This window comes from Phyllostomus hastatus, unplaced genomic scaffold (genome assembly GCF_019186645.2).
Source record: "Phyllostomus hastatus isolate PE091 unplaced genomic scaffold, TTU_PhHast_1.1 phas_scaffold_129, whole genome shotgun sequence".
Taxonomy (NCBI): Eukaryota; Metazoa; Chordata; class Mammalia; order Chiroptera; family Phyllostomidae; genus Phyllostomus; species Phyllostomus hastatus.
In genome coordinates this window covers 34034246-34048180 of record NW_025334009.1, presented here as the reverse complement: position 1 = coordinate 34048180, position 13935 = coordinate 34034246, and the positions used below count along the sequence as shown (strand labels likewise).

The 13935-nt window shown below is 37.5% G+C and overlaps 1 protein-coding gene across 1 annotated transcript; it reads left to right on the top strand.

The window, feature by feature from the left end:
* Positions 1-1272: 1272 nt before the first annotated feature.
* DBR1 (debranching RNA lariats 1) lies at positions 1273-13512 on the top strand. The gene is made up of 8 exons (XM_045856971.1): positions 1273-1614; positions 2346-2470; positions 4735-4815; positions 7364-7449; positions 8906-9130; positions 11515-11595; positions 11836-11981; positions 12437-13512. Exons 1-8 carry the CDS (start codon positions 1418-1420, stop codon positions 13128-13130), a joined length of 1635 nt encoding a protein of 544 aa, XP_045712927.1. The 5' UTR covers positions 1273-1417; the 3' UTR covers positions 13131-13512.
* Positions 13513-13935: the final 423 nt, after the last annotated feature.

Below are 13935 nucleotides of genomic sequence, written 5' to 3'. Positions count from 1 at the left end.
TCTCTTTTTTATCCTCTTGATCCATTTAAATATTATGAAAGTTATATCTTCTTTGTAAGTTTGAAAGAAGTCCACAAATCAGCCTAGGTACATTGTCTTTTAATAGATTTATGTCTTGACAACTTTTCCAGTGTTGTTTTATTGCCATTGTTCTGCATATATCTACCTCATTTTGAATTAATTTTAGTTTGTTTGTTTCTAGAATATTGTTTTATTTATTTATTTTTTTAAAAAATGCTTGATTTGGGGACCATGATTGAGAAGGTCGACATTGAGATTATGATAGTCATTGGTGGCAGCTTACTGAGCGGCGCATTTTTGCTCCAGTGCTGCTCCCTCTGTGTTTACTGCAAGTTGGCCAGCATCTTGAGGCAACGGTGACGAACAGCGGCGTCGACCCGAGAGGCCGGCAACTCGGTGCCGAAGTCGACTCCGAGGCCGTCCTGAGACGCTGCCGTCTCCGCCCAGCCCGCTGTCAGCTCCCCCAGACCCAGAAGGCGGCGCTACGGAAACTGACCCCGGAGACAGGGGCGCCCCCGCGTCTCCCCCTCACTGGCCTGTCCAGTGAAGTACGACGTCCGAGCCCGGGGGAAAAAATATATGCAGAGATTGATTAGCTACCCTCTCTTTATCTTGATTAGATTACTTTTGTTGATTAGATTTGCCAGAAGTGTTTTGTTTGTTTGTTTGTTTCTGTCTGGGTCAGGCATTCGACAATTGACAGTTTGATCCTTTTTCCTCCTGGACGTTTTCGAGACTCTCATCTCCTTTAACTGAGCTTGCAGTTTAGTTATGCAAACAACGATTTGCTAGGAAAATGTACAGTCCCTGGCAGCGAAACAAAATAAAACAAAACAAACAAAAAACCTGAGGAATTCAGAAAATCTTTGGGGGGATAATTTCAAAATCCTCAGTGAGTTTTTACGTTTTATTTAAAAATTATTTTTATTTTTTGCTCTTTAATTTTTTGTTTGTTTGTTTAATTTCTAATTGATTTTCAGGCATTTATCTTTGCCCTGAGAGCTTCATCCTAGGGAATTAGCCAATCGCACCTGCTCACTGATTTAGCTTGGTTTAATTTTATCAAACTAAACTCTTATTTCTGGGGACTTCTATTTTTATGTTTCCTATTGTAATTTCTGTTATCTGTCAGATTGCTAAAACTGAAAGTCCCGCGATGACGCGCAAGGCCGAATCCGGTGGAAAGCTCTTTGGAACCGCGGGGTTAATCCTGCCTTTCCATCGCTCTCTCGCGAGATTTGAAGCCGGAAGTCGATTATAGTGCAGGAATCTCAACGAGGTGGCGGCTCTGTTGAGGTTGGCGGGAGCCGAAGATCAGTCTGATCTTTGCTCTGCTAACTGGGCTTGCTCTGCTCCAGGGGTTTGCGGGCAGCCCTCCCCTCCTCCGGCCGGCAGGATGCGGGTGGCTGTGGCCGGCTGCTGCCACGGCGAGCTGGACAAGATCTATGGGACTCTGGCGCTGGCGGAAAAGCGGGGCTCCGGGCCGATAGACCTTCTGCTGTGCTGCGGCGACTTCCAGGCGGTGCGTAACGAGGCAGACCTGCGCTGCATGGCTGTGCCCCCCAAGTACCGCCACATGCAGACCTTCTACAGGTGAGGTGCGCGGCACGGCCCTCGGACCCTGCGCTGCGAGGTGCGACTGGCCAGCAGTGGGGAAGAACCCGGAGAGTCCTCGACTCCCCTCTGCCACGGACTAGCTGTCTCCCTTGGTTCCCGTCTTTGTTCAAGCTGTGCGTCTCTCGGAACCCGCGTTTAGTAAATGTCACTTTTCTTCTCTCCATTCCCCTGCCTTTCGAAAGGGGTCGCAAACTGAGGGCAAAACGTGAAGGAAGTAGCTTACAGGTTAATCAACTACTTGATAGATTTCTGGAACTAGTTCATTTAATGATCTTGGAGTTTTAATTGGACCTCTACTATGTGCTAGTACCGGTTCTAGAGCTAAGGTTATAGCAGTGAACTAACAAAGTTCTTGACCTCATTGGCTTGAAACCCAAAGTGGCAGCCCTTCATTCTTAAGGACCAAGATAGGCAATTTTTTAAGTTGTTTATTTTATTTTTCAATTACAGTTTACAGTAAATATTATTTTGTTTTAGTTTCAGGTGTGCAGTATAGTGATTGGACAATTATATTCTTTACAAAGTGACCCTCTCATATGGGAAATTCGTTTAAAAAGAGTTTTTTAACTTTTCATGATGAACTCAGATATTTCCTTAAGACCTTATTTTGCTTTTCTCGTATGTCGAATTGTATAGGCACACCTAATTGCTTTTCTCTATGTTTCATTTCTGGTATGGCAACGGCAACTTTACTCTTAATGTTCTAGGTATTACTCTGGAGAGAAAAAGGCCCCAGTTCTCACAATCTTCATTGGGGGAAACCATGAAGCTTCAAATCATTTGCAAGAGTTACCCTATGGTGGCTGGGTGGCACCAAACATTTATTACTTAGGTATGTGTTTGTGGGTAAGTCCTTGGTTTGATAGGATGGAAGGGTCTGTTAAGATTTATATGCCATTGGAAGTGTCTTGAGATGTATGGGAATTCTCTTAAAATGGAAATTTAATTAACATGGCTAAGTAGGTAATCATGAAAATATATCCATGCTTCATCTAGTATTTTAAACAATAGCTAATATGACTGCAAAGACCTTCCACAGATTTCACTTCCTTCATTTTCCCCCCACTCTTTTTATTAAATTAAACAACTTAGAAGTTTTTATAATGGAAATTGTTAAACATACACAAAAATAGATAATAGTAGAGGCTTCCCCCACTATATGAAAGTAGAGTGTTTCTATGAACACTTTCATAAGGGGAAAACTTTCATTAATTTACATGCAAAAATTTTGTGTTAAACATACACAAAAATAGAGAATAGTACAGGTTTCCCCCAGTACTGAAAGTATGGTGTTCCTATGAAACTTTCATTAATGTATATGCAAAATTTTTGAGTGTTCCCAGACCCAGAAGATAACCTACCAAATACTACCAATATGCTTAATCATATCCAGTATTACGCTGAGTGTAACTTTCTTACAAGCTCTCTTAGACTTTTGTGCTGCCATAGGACACATCTCGCTAATGGATGCACAAAATAAACCCAGATAAAGCACAGATGCTTAGACCCAGTTCAAAGCTATGGTGGCTTGATGCTGACTAGTTACTAGGGAAGGAGCTTGGTGGGGCCACTCTCCCTGCTCTGGATGCACACTGCAAAACAAATGCTGAATGCTCTTTTGGCTTTTCACCTTTTTTTTGTGTGCAAGCAAAAATCCTCTTCACATTTCTTTCAGTAGTTAAAACAGGTACTAATGTAGGTGTTTCATAAAAGTGAAGTGTAATACAAAGTTTTGAAAAGGTGTGGATACCTGTATAATGAATCTTTATACATATTAACTAGCTTCAGCCACTATTATCATTCGGTGTCCTTATTTCAACCCATTTTTCCCTAGACCATTTTGCAGGAGAAGGTAACTGGGGTATTTTAAAGCAAATCCCAGCCATGAGATTATTTCACCTGTAAATACTCAATACATATTTTTAAATGACAAGGATTTTTTATAATACCATTACTATGGTACCATTATTACACCTAACTAAAGTAGAAGAGTAATTCCTTATTATCTGTTGCCTAGTTCATGTTTCAATTTCCCTACTTATCACAAAGATGTCTATTTTACAACTTGTTCAAACAGGATCCAAACAAGCCCACACTTTTCATTGGATTGTCCATTTCATTGGATGATTCTGAAGTCTCTTAGGCAGTAGCTGTCCCTTTTCTCTTTCTCCTTCCTATCCCCATGCCATTTATTTGTTGAAGAAAAAGGGAAATTTTCTTGTAGCATTTCCTGCATTCTGGATGTAGCTACTGGAATTCACTGAATTGTTTAACATGTTCCTTTTATCCTCTGCATTGCCTATAATCTGCATTTTGATTTACAGACTTGAATAGATTTGGATTCAATTTTAGTCCCTTTAGGACCAGGACTATCCAACCTGTGGCCCACAGGTCACGTGCAGCCCAGGATGGCTGAGAATGGGACCCCACACAAAGTTGTAAATTTACTTAAACATTATGTGATTTTTTTGTGGTTATGTGTTACAATGTATTTAATGTGTGGCTCAAGACAACTCTTCTTCCAGTGTGGCCCAGAGATGCCAAAAGGTTGGACACCCCTGCTACAGTCCTTTTATCTCTTTACTGGAATGTTTATAGGTGTTTTTGAAAACTACAGAAATTTAATTTTTATACTTCACTGCTGATTGATGAACTTTTGATAATTGCAACATTATGAAAAAGTGAAATTGCCTGACGATGATTATTCAGGAATGAAATATAGAAACTATAGGTTCTTTATACCTTATACTTGTTGACTTTCAGATATATAACATATAAATCCATCATAGGATACTTTTTATCTATTGCCACACACACCCCACCCTCAAATTCCATAAGGTACCAAATTATAACGCATCCTCTCTTATTTGTTTTATCTGCTTAGTTTCTTGACTGATCTGCTTCTAGGCCTCTTCTCCCTAGTCTACCTTACATATTGTTGGCATGTTACTTTGTAAAAGAGTAACCTCATCGTGATACTTTATTTTCAAATAATTTTAGGACTGCATGGAATTCTAGGCCTCTAAACTGTTTTTTCAGTTAGTAAAGAGATTGCTTTTGCCTATAGTAATCTTATTTCACTGTGCAATTTCTCAGGTTTGGCAGGTATAGTAAAATACCGAGGTGTAAGGATTGGTGGAATCTCTGGTATCTTCAAATCTCATGACTATCGAAAAGGTATTGTTCTTCTGAATTGTTTTTAAACTTTAAAACTTGCATGCCCCAGGGTAATTTAAGCATAATATATAGTATGACTTTTACATTGGATTTTTTCTATGTACTGATGGATTTATTCTTAAATTTATATTATAAAATATGTTATGCATATGGAAATATAGAGGACACTAGAATGTATTATCTGTGTATCCACCATCTAGCTTTTATCAAGTCTTAGTATTCTTGCCATTTTTAGTTTTGATTTTTAAGAAATATCCCTGACTGGTGTGGCTCAGTTGGCCTGGCGTTGTCCTGCAAAGCAAAGGGTTGCCGGTTCGATCCCTGGTCAGGGCACATGCCTGGGTTGCTTCATTTCCCCAGTTGTGGCCATGCAAGAGGCAACCAATTGATGTTTCTCTTGCACATCAATGTTTCTCTCCCTCTCTCTCCCTCCCTTCCCCTCTCTCTAAAAATTAGTAAAGGAATTTAGCTCTGGCTGGTGTAGCTCAGTGGATTGAGCGTGGGCTGCAAACCAAAGCATCGCAGGTTCGATTCCCAGTCAGGGCACATACTTGGGTTGCAGGCCACAGCCCCCAGCAACCGCACATTGATATTTCTCTCTCTCTCTCTCTTTCTCCCTCCCTTCCCTCTCTAAAAATAAATAAATAAAATCTTTTAAAAAAATTAAAAAAAGAAATAAAACGGTTAGATAAAATTGAAACATTATTATCAGTGCTCAATCCCATTCCTCTCCTTTTATCCCTCCTTTTCTTCATGAGGCAGTCACTATTCTGAATTTGGTGTTTATAAATCACTTGATCATTTTATTTCATTACCATTACTGTGTATGTAACAGCTTTAAACAGCACATTTATATAATTACATAGAACATTTTCAACTTCATATAAATGTATCTTTTTGTATGTATCTTTCTGCAACTTTTTTGTTTAATATGTTCTTGAAATCTATGTTGATACATGTAATTCTAATATATTCATTTTAATTTGTGAATAGTATTCTGTTGTATAAGTGCAGTTGATCCTTTAACAATGCATGGTCAAAAATCCATGTATGAATTTGACTGCCCCAAAACTTAATGTGTCCCTTGGTATTTGTGAGGGATTGTTTCCAGGACACCCTGTCACCACCACCGATGTGGATACTGAAATCCATGGATGCTCAAGTCCTGTATGTAAAATGGTGTAGATCAGTACATACATTTGGCCCTCCACATCTGCATACTACCAACTGCAGACCAAAAAAACAGTATGGGTATTCATTGAAAAAAAAATCATCTGTAAGTGGACCTGTGGACTTGTACAGTTCAAACCCATGTTGTTCAAGGGTCATCTGAACACTACACTGTACTTATTCATCTTACAATAGCTGAATGAATTATACCTGGATTTTAAAACTAAAGGAATAGCTTGGATTCACATTTGGTTTGAAAATTTCTTGAATTAAGTTAGTCACTTAAAACTTATATCCTCAATGTAACTGTTAAGTCACAAGTCTGTTCCGCGTGCCCTGCTCTCCATGATTCTAAGCTGTCTCCTACATGGCTGGTGAGCGCGCAAATTGGAAACAATCTTTGGAGGGACAATTGGTAATCTCTGTGGAAATTATAAAAGTCCTCCAACTCAGGAGTTCTACTTCCAGGGATGTATCTATAGGTAGATTTCACATGTTTAAAATGATGTATGCAAATTTATTTATTTCAGTTTCATGTTTAATAGCAAAAGGTAGGAACTAGTTAAATACATCTTGATATAACTATATAGTATCATGCCATGAAGCCATTAAAAATATAAAGGGAAAAAAGCAGATCTATGTGTAACTGATATGAAAAAAAAAACTCCAAAATAAGTTAAGTGAAAAAACAAGGCACAGAACATGTATAAAGACTACTGCTATTTGTATAAAAAAGGGGAGAATAAAGACATAGGTAAATTATATGCAAAGATGATATTCCTGGAGTAACATACTGAAACCTGATTCACACTAGCTGCCTCTGGGTGGTACTGCTGATGGCTGGGGGATAGGAATAGAAGGGCCCCTCCCATTGTTCTGGCAGTTTTATTTTGGTAAAACTTATATACTATTGTAAGTACATAATTCAGTGGTTTTAGTAAATTTACTGAGTTATGCATCCAGATTTTACCACCATCTAGATTTAGACCATTTCTATAACTCCTAAAAGTTTTGTGGCTGTTTGCAGTTAATCCCTGCTCCTGCCCTGCCCCAGGCATCCACTCGTCTGCTCTCCTGGAGGAACAGGCTTTACTTTATACCTTTCTGAAGGTATTTTTTAAAGTGTGTGAATAAACAGTATACTCCAAAATGAAATATAATTAATTTTAAAAACCACAAGCCCCCAATTATCTAGAATTATAGTTTGTGATCACTTACTAGTCAAAAATATCAGCATATTAAGAGCACTGTTTTTTATAAATTTTTAAGAACCAAAAGCATTGCTTAACACATTAGTTTTAGGGAAATGTATATATCTATTTATACTTGCAGTATTTAAAATTGTTGAGTCCCGCTTATTTGTCTTCTTCAATTTAAGGTCATTTTGAGTGCCCTCCTTATAATTCAGCTACCATAAGGAGTATATATCACGTGAGAAATATTGAAGTCTATAAATTAAAACAGGTATGTAAAAAGTACATTATGGGAGATTTGAAAAAATGTTAAAGTCAAAAGGTACTTTGATCAGTTTGGTTTATTACTTTCATGAAGAGCTTAATTCAGTATTTCTGAAATTTGGATTTTGAATTGTTTTTAGGAGGTTCACATATGAACATTACAATTTTTTTATGGTTATAAATTTAGTAAATAAAGCATTTAATTCATATTTCAGATACTATTACTTAGGGTAACACTAAAGAATATATATTGAAATAAAGTGACACTTTACAGAAAATATTAAAACATTTTATTTTAAATAATGGTATTAAGTAGAAAATAAATAATAGTAAAGGTGACAGAAATATGGGAAAATCATGAAGATGGTATTGAAACACTGGCTTAACTGGAGAGTTGGCGAGGCTAGGTTTTTGACTGAGAACCCATTCAATACCTTACACTGGGGTAAGCAGTTGGCCACGTGGTGTTTCATATCATTGCCACTCAGATTCTGTCACATTAAGGATGAGAGACCAAGGCTCAGGTAAAGAAGCAACCTGCCTAAGATTTCCCCAAGTAGTTAAGTGGTAGAGCAAATCTGAGTGAACTCGGGAACTTGCTACCATACCACACAGCCTCTGTGGGAGCTTAAGGATGCTCGAGGGCATTTCTTTAATGCCAGATTCTTATCAGTTCCTTACTTTGCTTTTTCCCTTTCACCAGTCCAAAACCCATAGTCCTTGAAGACCCAGCTTAGATACCACTTTCCAACCAGTGTTCTAGTTTAAAGTCATCACATTTCACTGAGTTTTCATTGCACTTATTGTCCATCTTATTTAGTGGTTAGTCATATCTTTTTTATATTTTGTATTGTCTTGAACAATTACTTATTTAAATTTAGTTTTGTAAGTATTTGTTTTAGATTACTTGGAGGTGCTGGGATGAGTCAAATATGGAGTATACTTTGTGTCCACCATGAAGACACCAGCTACCTTAAATACGCCTGATATGATTTATGTAGTAAAGAGAGGTCTTTTTGGTGTATACTATGTGAGTCCAGTAGAAAAAAAGTAGATTCTATCTTTAGGTTTACTGTGTCATTTATGTTAGATGTCTTATGAAATATGGTGTCTCTGGATCTTAAAACAGTTTCTTTACCAAAAAAGGTTATTACATATTTTAGAATCCCAATGCTGATTCACAGTTTAATTGAAATGTGTCTTTTTTGACCTGCCTTCCTGGAAAATAAGGATGATTTGTGAGGCACAGAGAAAGGTGTTTCTTTTTGCCTCTATGAGTGAGTAGGTTAATATTTCTGTGACTTCTTTACATAAAGATCCTTAGAATGAATTACACAAAAATTCGGAGATCTAAGTGGGTAAATGGTTGTGTGGTGGTGGAGAGAAGGAAGGGGCATTGCTTGTGGTTCATCTGTTTTTAAGAGTTGTGTGTGGGGTTTTTTGTTTTTTGTTTTCTGTTAAAGCTGAAGCAGCCTATGGACATATTCTTATCTCATGATTGGCCAAGAAGTATATACCATTATGGAAATAAGAAGCAACTTCTTAAGACTAAATCTTTTTTCCGACAAGAAGTGGAAAATAACACCTTAGGAAGTCCTGCTGCGTCGGAGCTTTTAGAGCACTTAAAACCTACTTACTGGTTTTCTGCCCACCTTCATGTGAAGTTTGCAGCCGTGATGCAGCATCAGGTAGAAAAAACAGTATTTATTCTTTTGTTTAATAACACTTACTGAACATCCATGTGCTACGCACTGTTGACCCAGTTGTAAAGTTAGAGAAAGAAAATGCAAGATAACTGTCCTTTTGTGAGTAACTCAGTCTCCGGTGGGGGGAAGAGACAAGCGAGCAATGGTAATTAGTGTAATAAGTTTGTGACAAAAATTCTAGGGTGCGGTGGGAGCACCTGAGCTGGGAAATGGTGACATGGGGATGTGGACAGAGAGCTGAAGTGAGAGAAGCTTGTCTGAAGGAATTGGTGGTACCAGGAAGAAGTAGATGATGAGGGTAATCTAGGAGGAGGGACCAATGTGTGTGAAGGCAGAAGTCTGAGCACACGGTGCTTTGGGAATTGCAGCTGGTTCCCTCGGCTAAGGCTCAGACTCCGGAACAAGATCGCAAGTGCCTTCTGGGCCATGCTCTGCAGTGTGGGTTTTCACTGGAAGGAATGGAGAAAGTTGGAGAGTGATTAAATCAGGTTTTCATTTTTGAAAGATTAGTTTGGTAGCAGTTTTGCAGATGGATTAGAGTGATATAAAATAGGAGGTAGAGAAGACTATTTAAGCAAAAGATGAGATTCTAACCTAAGGCAAAGCGAACATCGAGAATGAAGCAGGGTCTAGAGAGGTTTTGGAAGTAAAATCATCAGGATTTGGTCATGGAGGGAGGAAGGAATCTAGGATGACTCTTAAGTTTTCCTTGGGTAACTGCATGAATGGTAGTGTTTTATGGAAGATAGAGAATAAATATATGCCTATAATTAGGCTTTTATGGAAATATGTGGTTCTTTCTTTTATCTCTGATTCTGACTGAACTCTGATTTTCCCATAAAGTATTTCAAAGGGAAAACATTTAGAAAATGCTGGGTTAACAAAGTTAGAGATTTATTCTCAGAGGCTTTATAGAATTTCTGGGTCTTTACTGTACTAATGGGCATTGCCTTACTCCAAGAGTGGGATGGGATTTCCAGTGCTTCCCAAACTTACTTGACCAAAACTTTTCAGTGGTAGAGGCACACTTTAAGTTCCCCAAACACGATTTGGAAGGTTCTGTCTTGAAACATTCCTGTAGGCCCCTTCTCTTGTGGACTTATTCTCCCCAGTTTCACTGGGAGAAGGAGGCAAGGTTACTCCTTTCATTTTCCAAAGCCCAAGTCATGTCTTCGTATCAGTCACCTTTTCCACATCTGTCTCTTAGGCTCCTGACAGGCTTGGATTTTTATTGAAATATCTGATTTGTCATTTCCCCCCACTCCATCTCCTGTCGTCAACCACAGACTTGTCTCTCTGTATTAACAACATATTTGATCCATTTTCCTTGGATTCGCAACCTCCTCTGACTTTGCCAGTGTCCTCCTTTAGCCCTGCCACCAACACAAAGATGACCTTCCTTCAGAACCGCCCTGCAGCCAAGATCTGCCGTAGTCCCTGTGCCTCCCACCTCTCAGTCCCTCTTCACAGGGGAATTTTGATACCTGGTCCTCAGCAGGACGTCCCACAGCTTGTTTCCTTGTAGTTTTTCCTCCGTGTGCCTTACTATTTTCAGTGAGTCATTTTTTTTTACTGCTTCCAATATGACCTTTATGTTTGTGACCCCTTACATGTTTCTTTCTGACAATTGACTTTTCAAAAAATAGCTTTATTGGTGTATTATTTACATAAAATTTATTAGTTTAAGTTTATCATTTAGTATTTTTTTTGTACAAACACAACATAATGTTTAGAATCTTTCCATTACCCCAAAAGATCCTTTGTGTCTGTTTGCTGTCAGTCCTTGTTCTTACCTCAGCCCCAGACAACTGCAAATCTGCCTTGTGTCTCTGTGTATTTGCCCTTTCTGAACCTGGTTCCCTGCATTTGCTTGTTTTTGAGGTTCATTTATATCGTAGCACATATCAGAATTTCATTCATTTTTATTATTGAATAGTATTTCATTCTATGGATATTTTGCATCTCCCTTTGATGTTGTGTCTAAGAAATCTTAGCCTAACTCCAGGTAATGACAATTTCTTCTGTGATTTCTTCAAAGTTGTTTGTTTTGAGTTCTGCCAATTTACTTCTAAACTCCTCTGTTATCTTTAATCCTTTTGTTATATGCTTCAATTTATGTGTTAAATGCTTTGACTTAACATTATTATCATCATTTTCTGCTTTGACTTTTGTAAGGAAATTGAAACCCAGAGAGTTTAAGTGCCATTGTTGCATGAGTGAGCATAGAACTAACTTGCTTTGGAAAAATAATAGTTGTTCCACTGACACAAACTTTGTGTAACAGAGATTATTTCCACCCTATTCAATGTATGAATTATCTGTGATGTTTTAACATTCTTAACTAAATCATGGTTTGTATTGTTTAGGCCCAGGATAAAGGACAGACTGCCAAAGCAACCAAATTTTTAGCCTTGGACAAATGCTTACCACATAGAGACTTTCTTCAGGTAAAAAGAAAATGAAATAACTTTGAAATATAGTTTTACTCTTCCAATAATTAAAAAAAATTAATTTTTGTTTCCTGAATTATTAATTAGTGCTTTTTGTGATTTATGTTGTCTAAGAATTCTTTGGGATATTTATATTACATTAATATTTTTAGGCTACTGAATTAAATTCCTTTTAACTGTTATTGTATTGAAATCCATAGGATATTATTTTTGAAAATTACCAATTTCTTCCTGTAGGTAATAGAAATAGATCATGACCCCAGTGCTCCTACTCACTTGGAGTATGATATTGAATGGCTCACTATTCTCAGGGCTACAAACAGTCTTATTAATGTGACTGGGCGCCTATGGAATATGCCTGAAAATAATGGTCTGCATTCAAGGTAAGTAAGTGTGACCTTATTTAGGACTTGCTCTCCCCACGCATGTAAGGTTTTTGTGTCCCCACCCCCTTTTATATTTTGATTAAGGGGAACACTGTTAAATGAGTATAAGAATAATTCAGGTTTTATAAGAAGATGGATTGTTGAACATCAACCCCAATAAGTGTGTAAGTGATTAAGTGTGCATAAAACTATAATGTGGAGATTTGGTTCACATATTAAAATAGTTTGTACTTGCTTTAGGGTGTACAGACAGCTTTTTCTACTGATTGTTTTTATTTCAAAATGGTCCTTTACTAAATGAATTATAATTTTACTAAATGGAATTTAGATATATGGTTTATTTTTTATCCTTGCACCTGAAGTTCATAGTTAGATTTCATCATAGTTAGATTTCATCATTTATTATCTGAGGCCAATAAAATGTAAAATAAACTTGTTTTGTTCTTTTACAGGTGGGATTATAGTGCAACAGAAGAAGCTATGAAGGAAGTATTGGAAAAATTGAATCGTGACCTTCAAGTTCCACTTAACTTTAGTGTGACAGCTGCTTGCTATGACCCAGGCAAGCCACAGACACAGATGCAGCTGGTTCATAGGATCAGTCCGCAGACTACTGAGTTTTGTGCCAAACTTGGCATCACAGACATTAATGTCAGTCTTCAGAAGGCCAAGGAAGAACACCACTTGTGTGGTGAATATGAAGAACAGGATGAAACAGGGAGTAATGACTCTGGAGAAAATCCTAGTGACTATAACACAGACACATCTGCCCTGTCCTCTGTTAATCCCGATGAAATAATATTAGATGATGAAGAGGGAGATGAAGATAGTTTTGTGAGTGCACCTAGTGACATGCATACAACATCCCTAGAACCTTCTTCTGATCAAGCTTCTGACTTTTCTGCAAGCTTCTCTGATGTCAGGATCTTGCCAGGTTCCATGTTTGTTTCTTCTGATGATACGCTGGCCTCCCCAATTGGCAGAAAGGAGAAACCTGGTGAGGCTGTGGAATCTGGAGATGGGAAGGACTTAACTGCAGTGCCATTGAAGAGGCTGAGTGACGAGCATGAACCTGAACAAAGAAAGAAAATTAAAAGGAGGAATCAAGCCATCTATGCTGCAGTAGATGATGATGATGCGGCATAAGACAGTTCATTTGTCTTAGTGTATATGTAGATATATGATTTTTAATACTATATTTTTAGAGTTGTGTTTTTGACTCAGGACTTAACTTTATAATAATGAAGTTACACAGAGAATTGATTTTGCCTTTAGGCCTTTATATATTTCAGATACAAACATATTAAAATTTCATCTATTTACTTGATTGAGTATCCTTTTTTTGGAGATGGATATTGCTCACTGTTTTTTTCAGCAAAATTTATTGAATACCTACTTTGTGCCAGGCACTCTCCTATAAGATGGCACTATAAAGATGGCTAACATGGCTTTTTTTTTGCTTCCAAGGAATTACTACTACTGTGAATATTTTGGTTAATAAAATATGGCATATTTCTATTTTGTTTTACAAAGCTAAGTCATTATTGTATATATAATTATGTATGGTTTCTTTTCATTTATTGTAAATATTTTCCCTGGTTGGCTCTTAATATCTGTCAGGTGAAATTGAAGATGGAAAATAAGATTTCAGGAAATTAATTACTTTAAATACCGAACATTGGTAAACATAAAATTTTATGCTGAAGTGGTGCAATTAATATAACTCTCTTGACTTTTGCACATTACATTTCAGCCTTAGCCTTCATTTTAATGTGACTATAGTAAGCGTGCATACATCACAATGTTCTGGTTGTTTCTGGCACAGTTCAGCTTGGTGTTAATTATGAGCAGGGATGGAGGTGCACAAATGCTGCCCTTCATGCTGTATAATGGCTGCTAGTACTAAAGTATTTTATTTCTTATTTTTATTTTTTAAAAAGATTTTATTTAT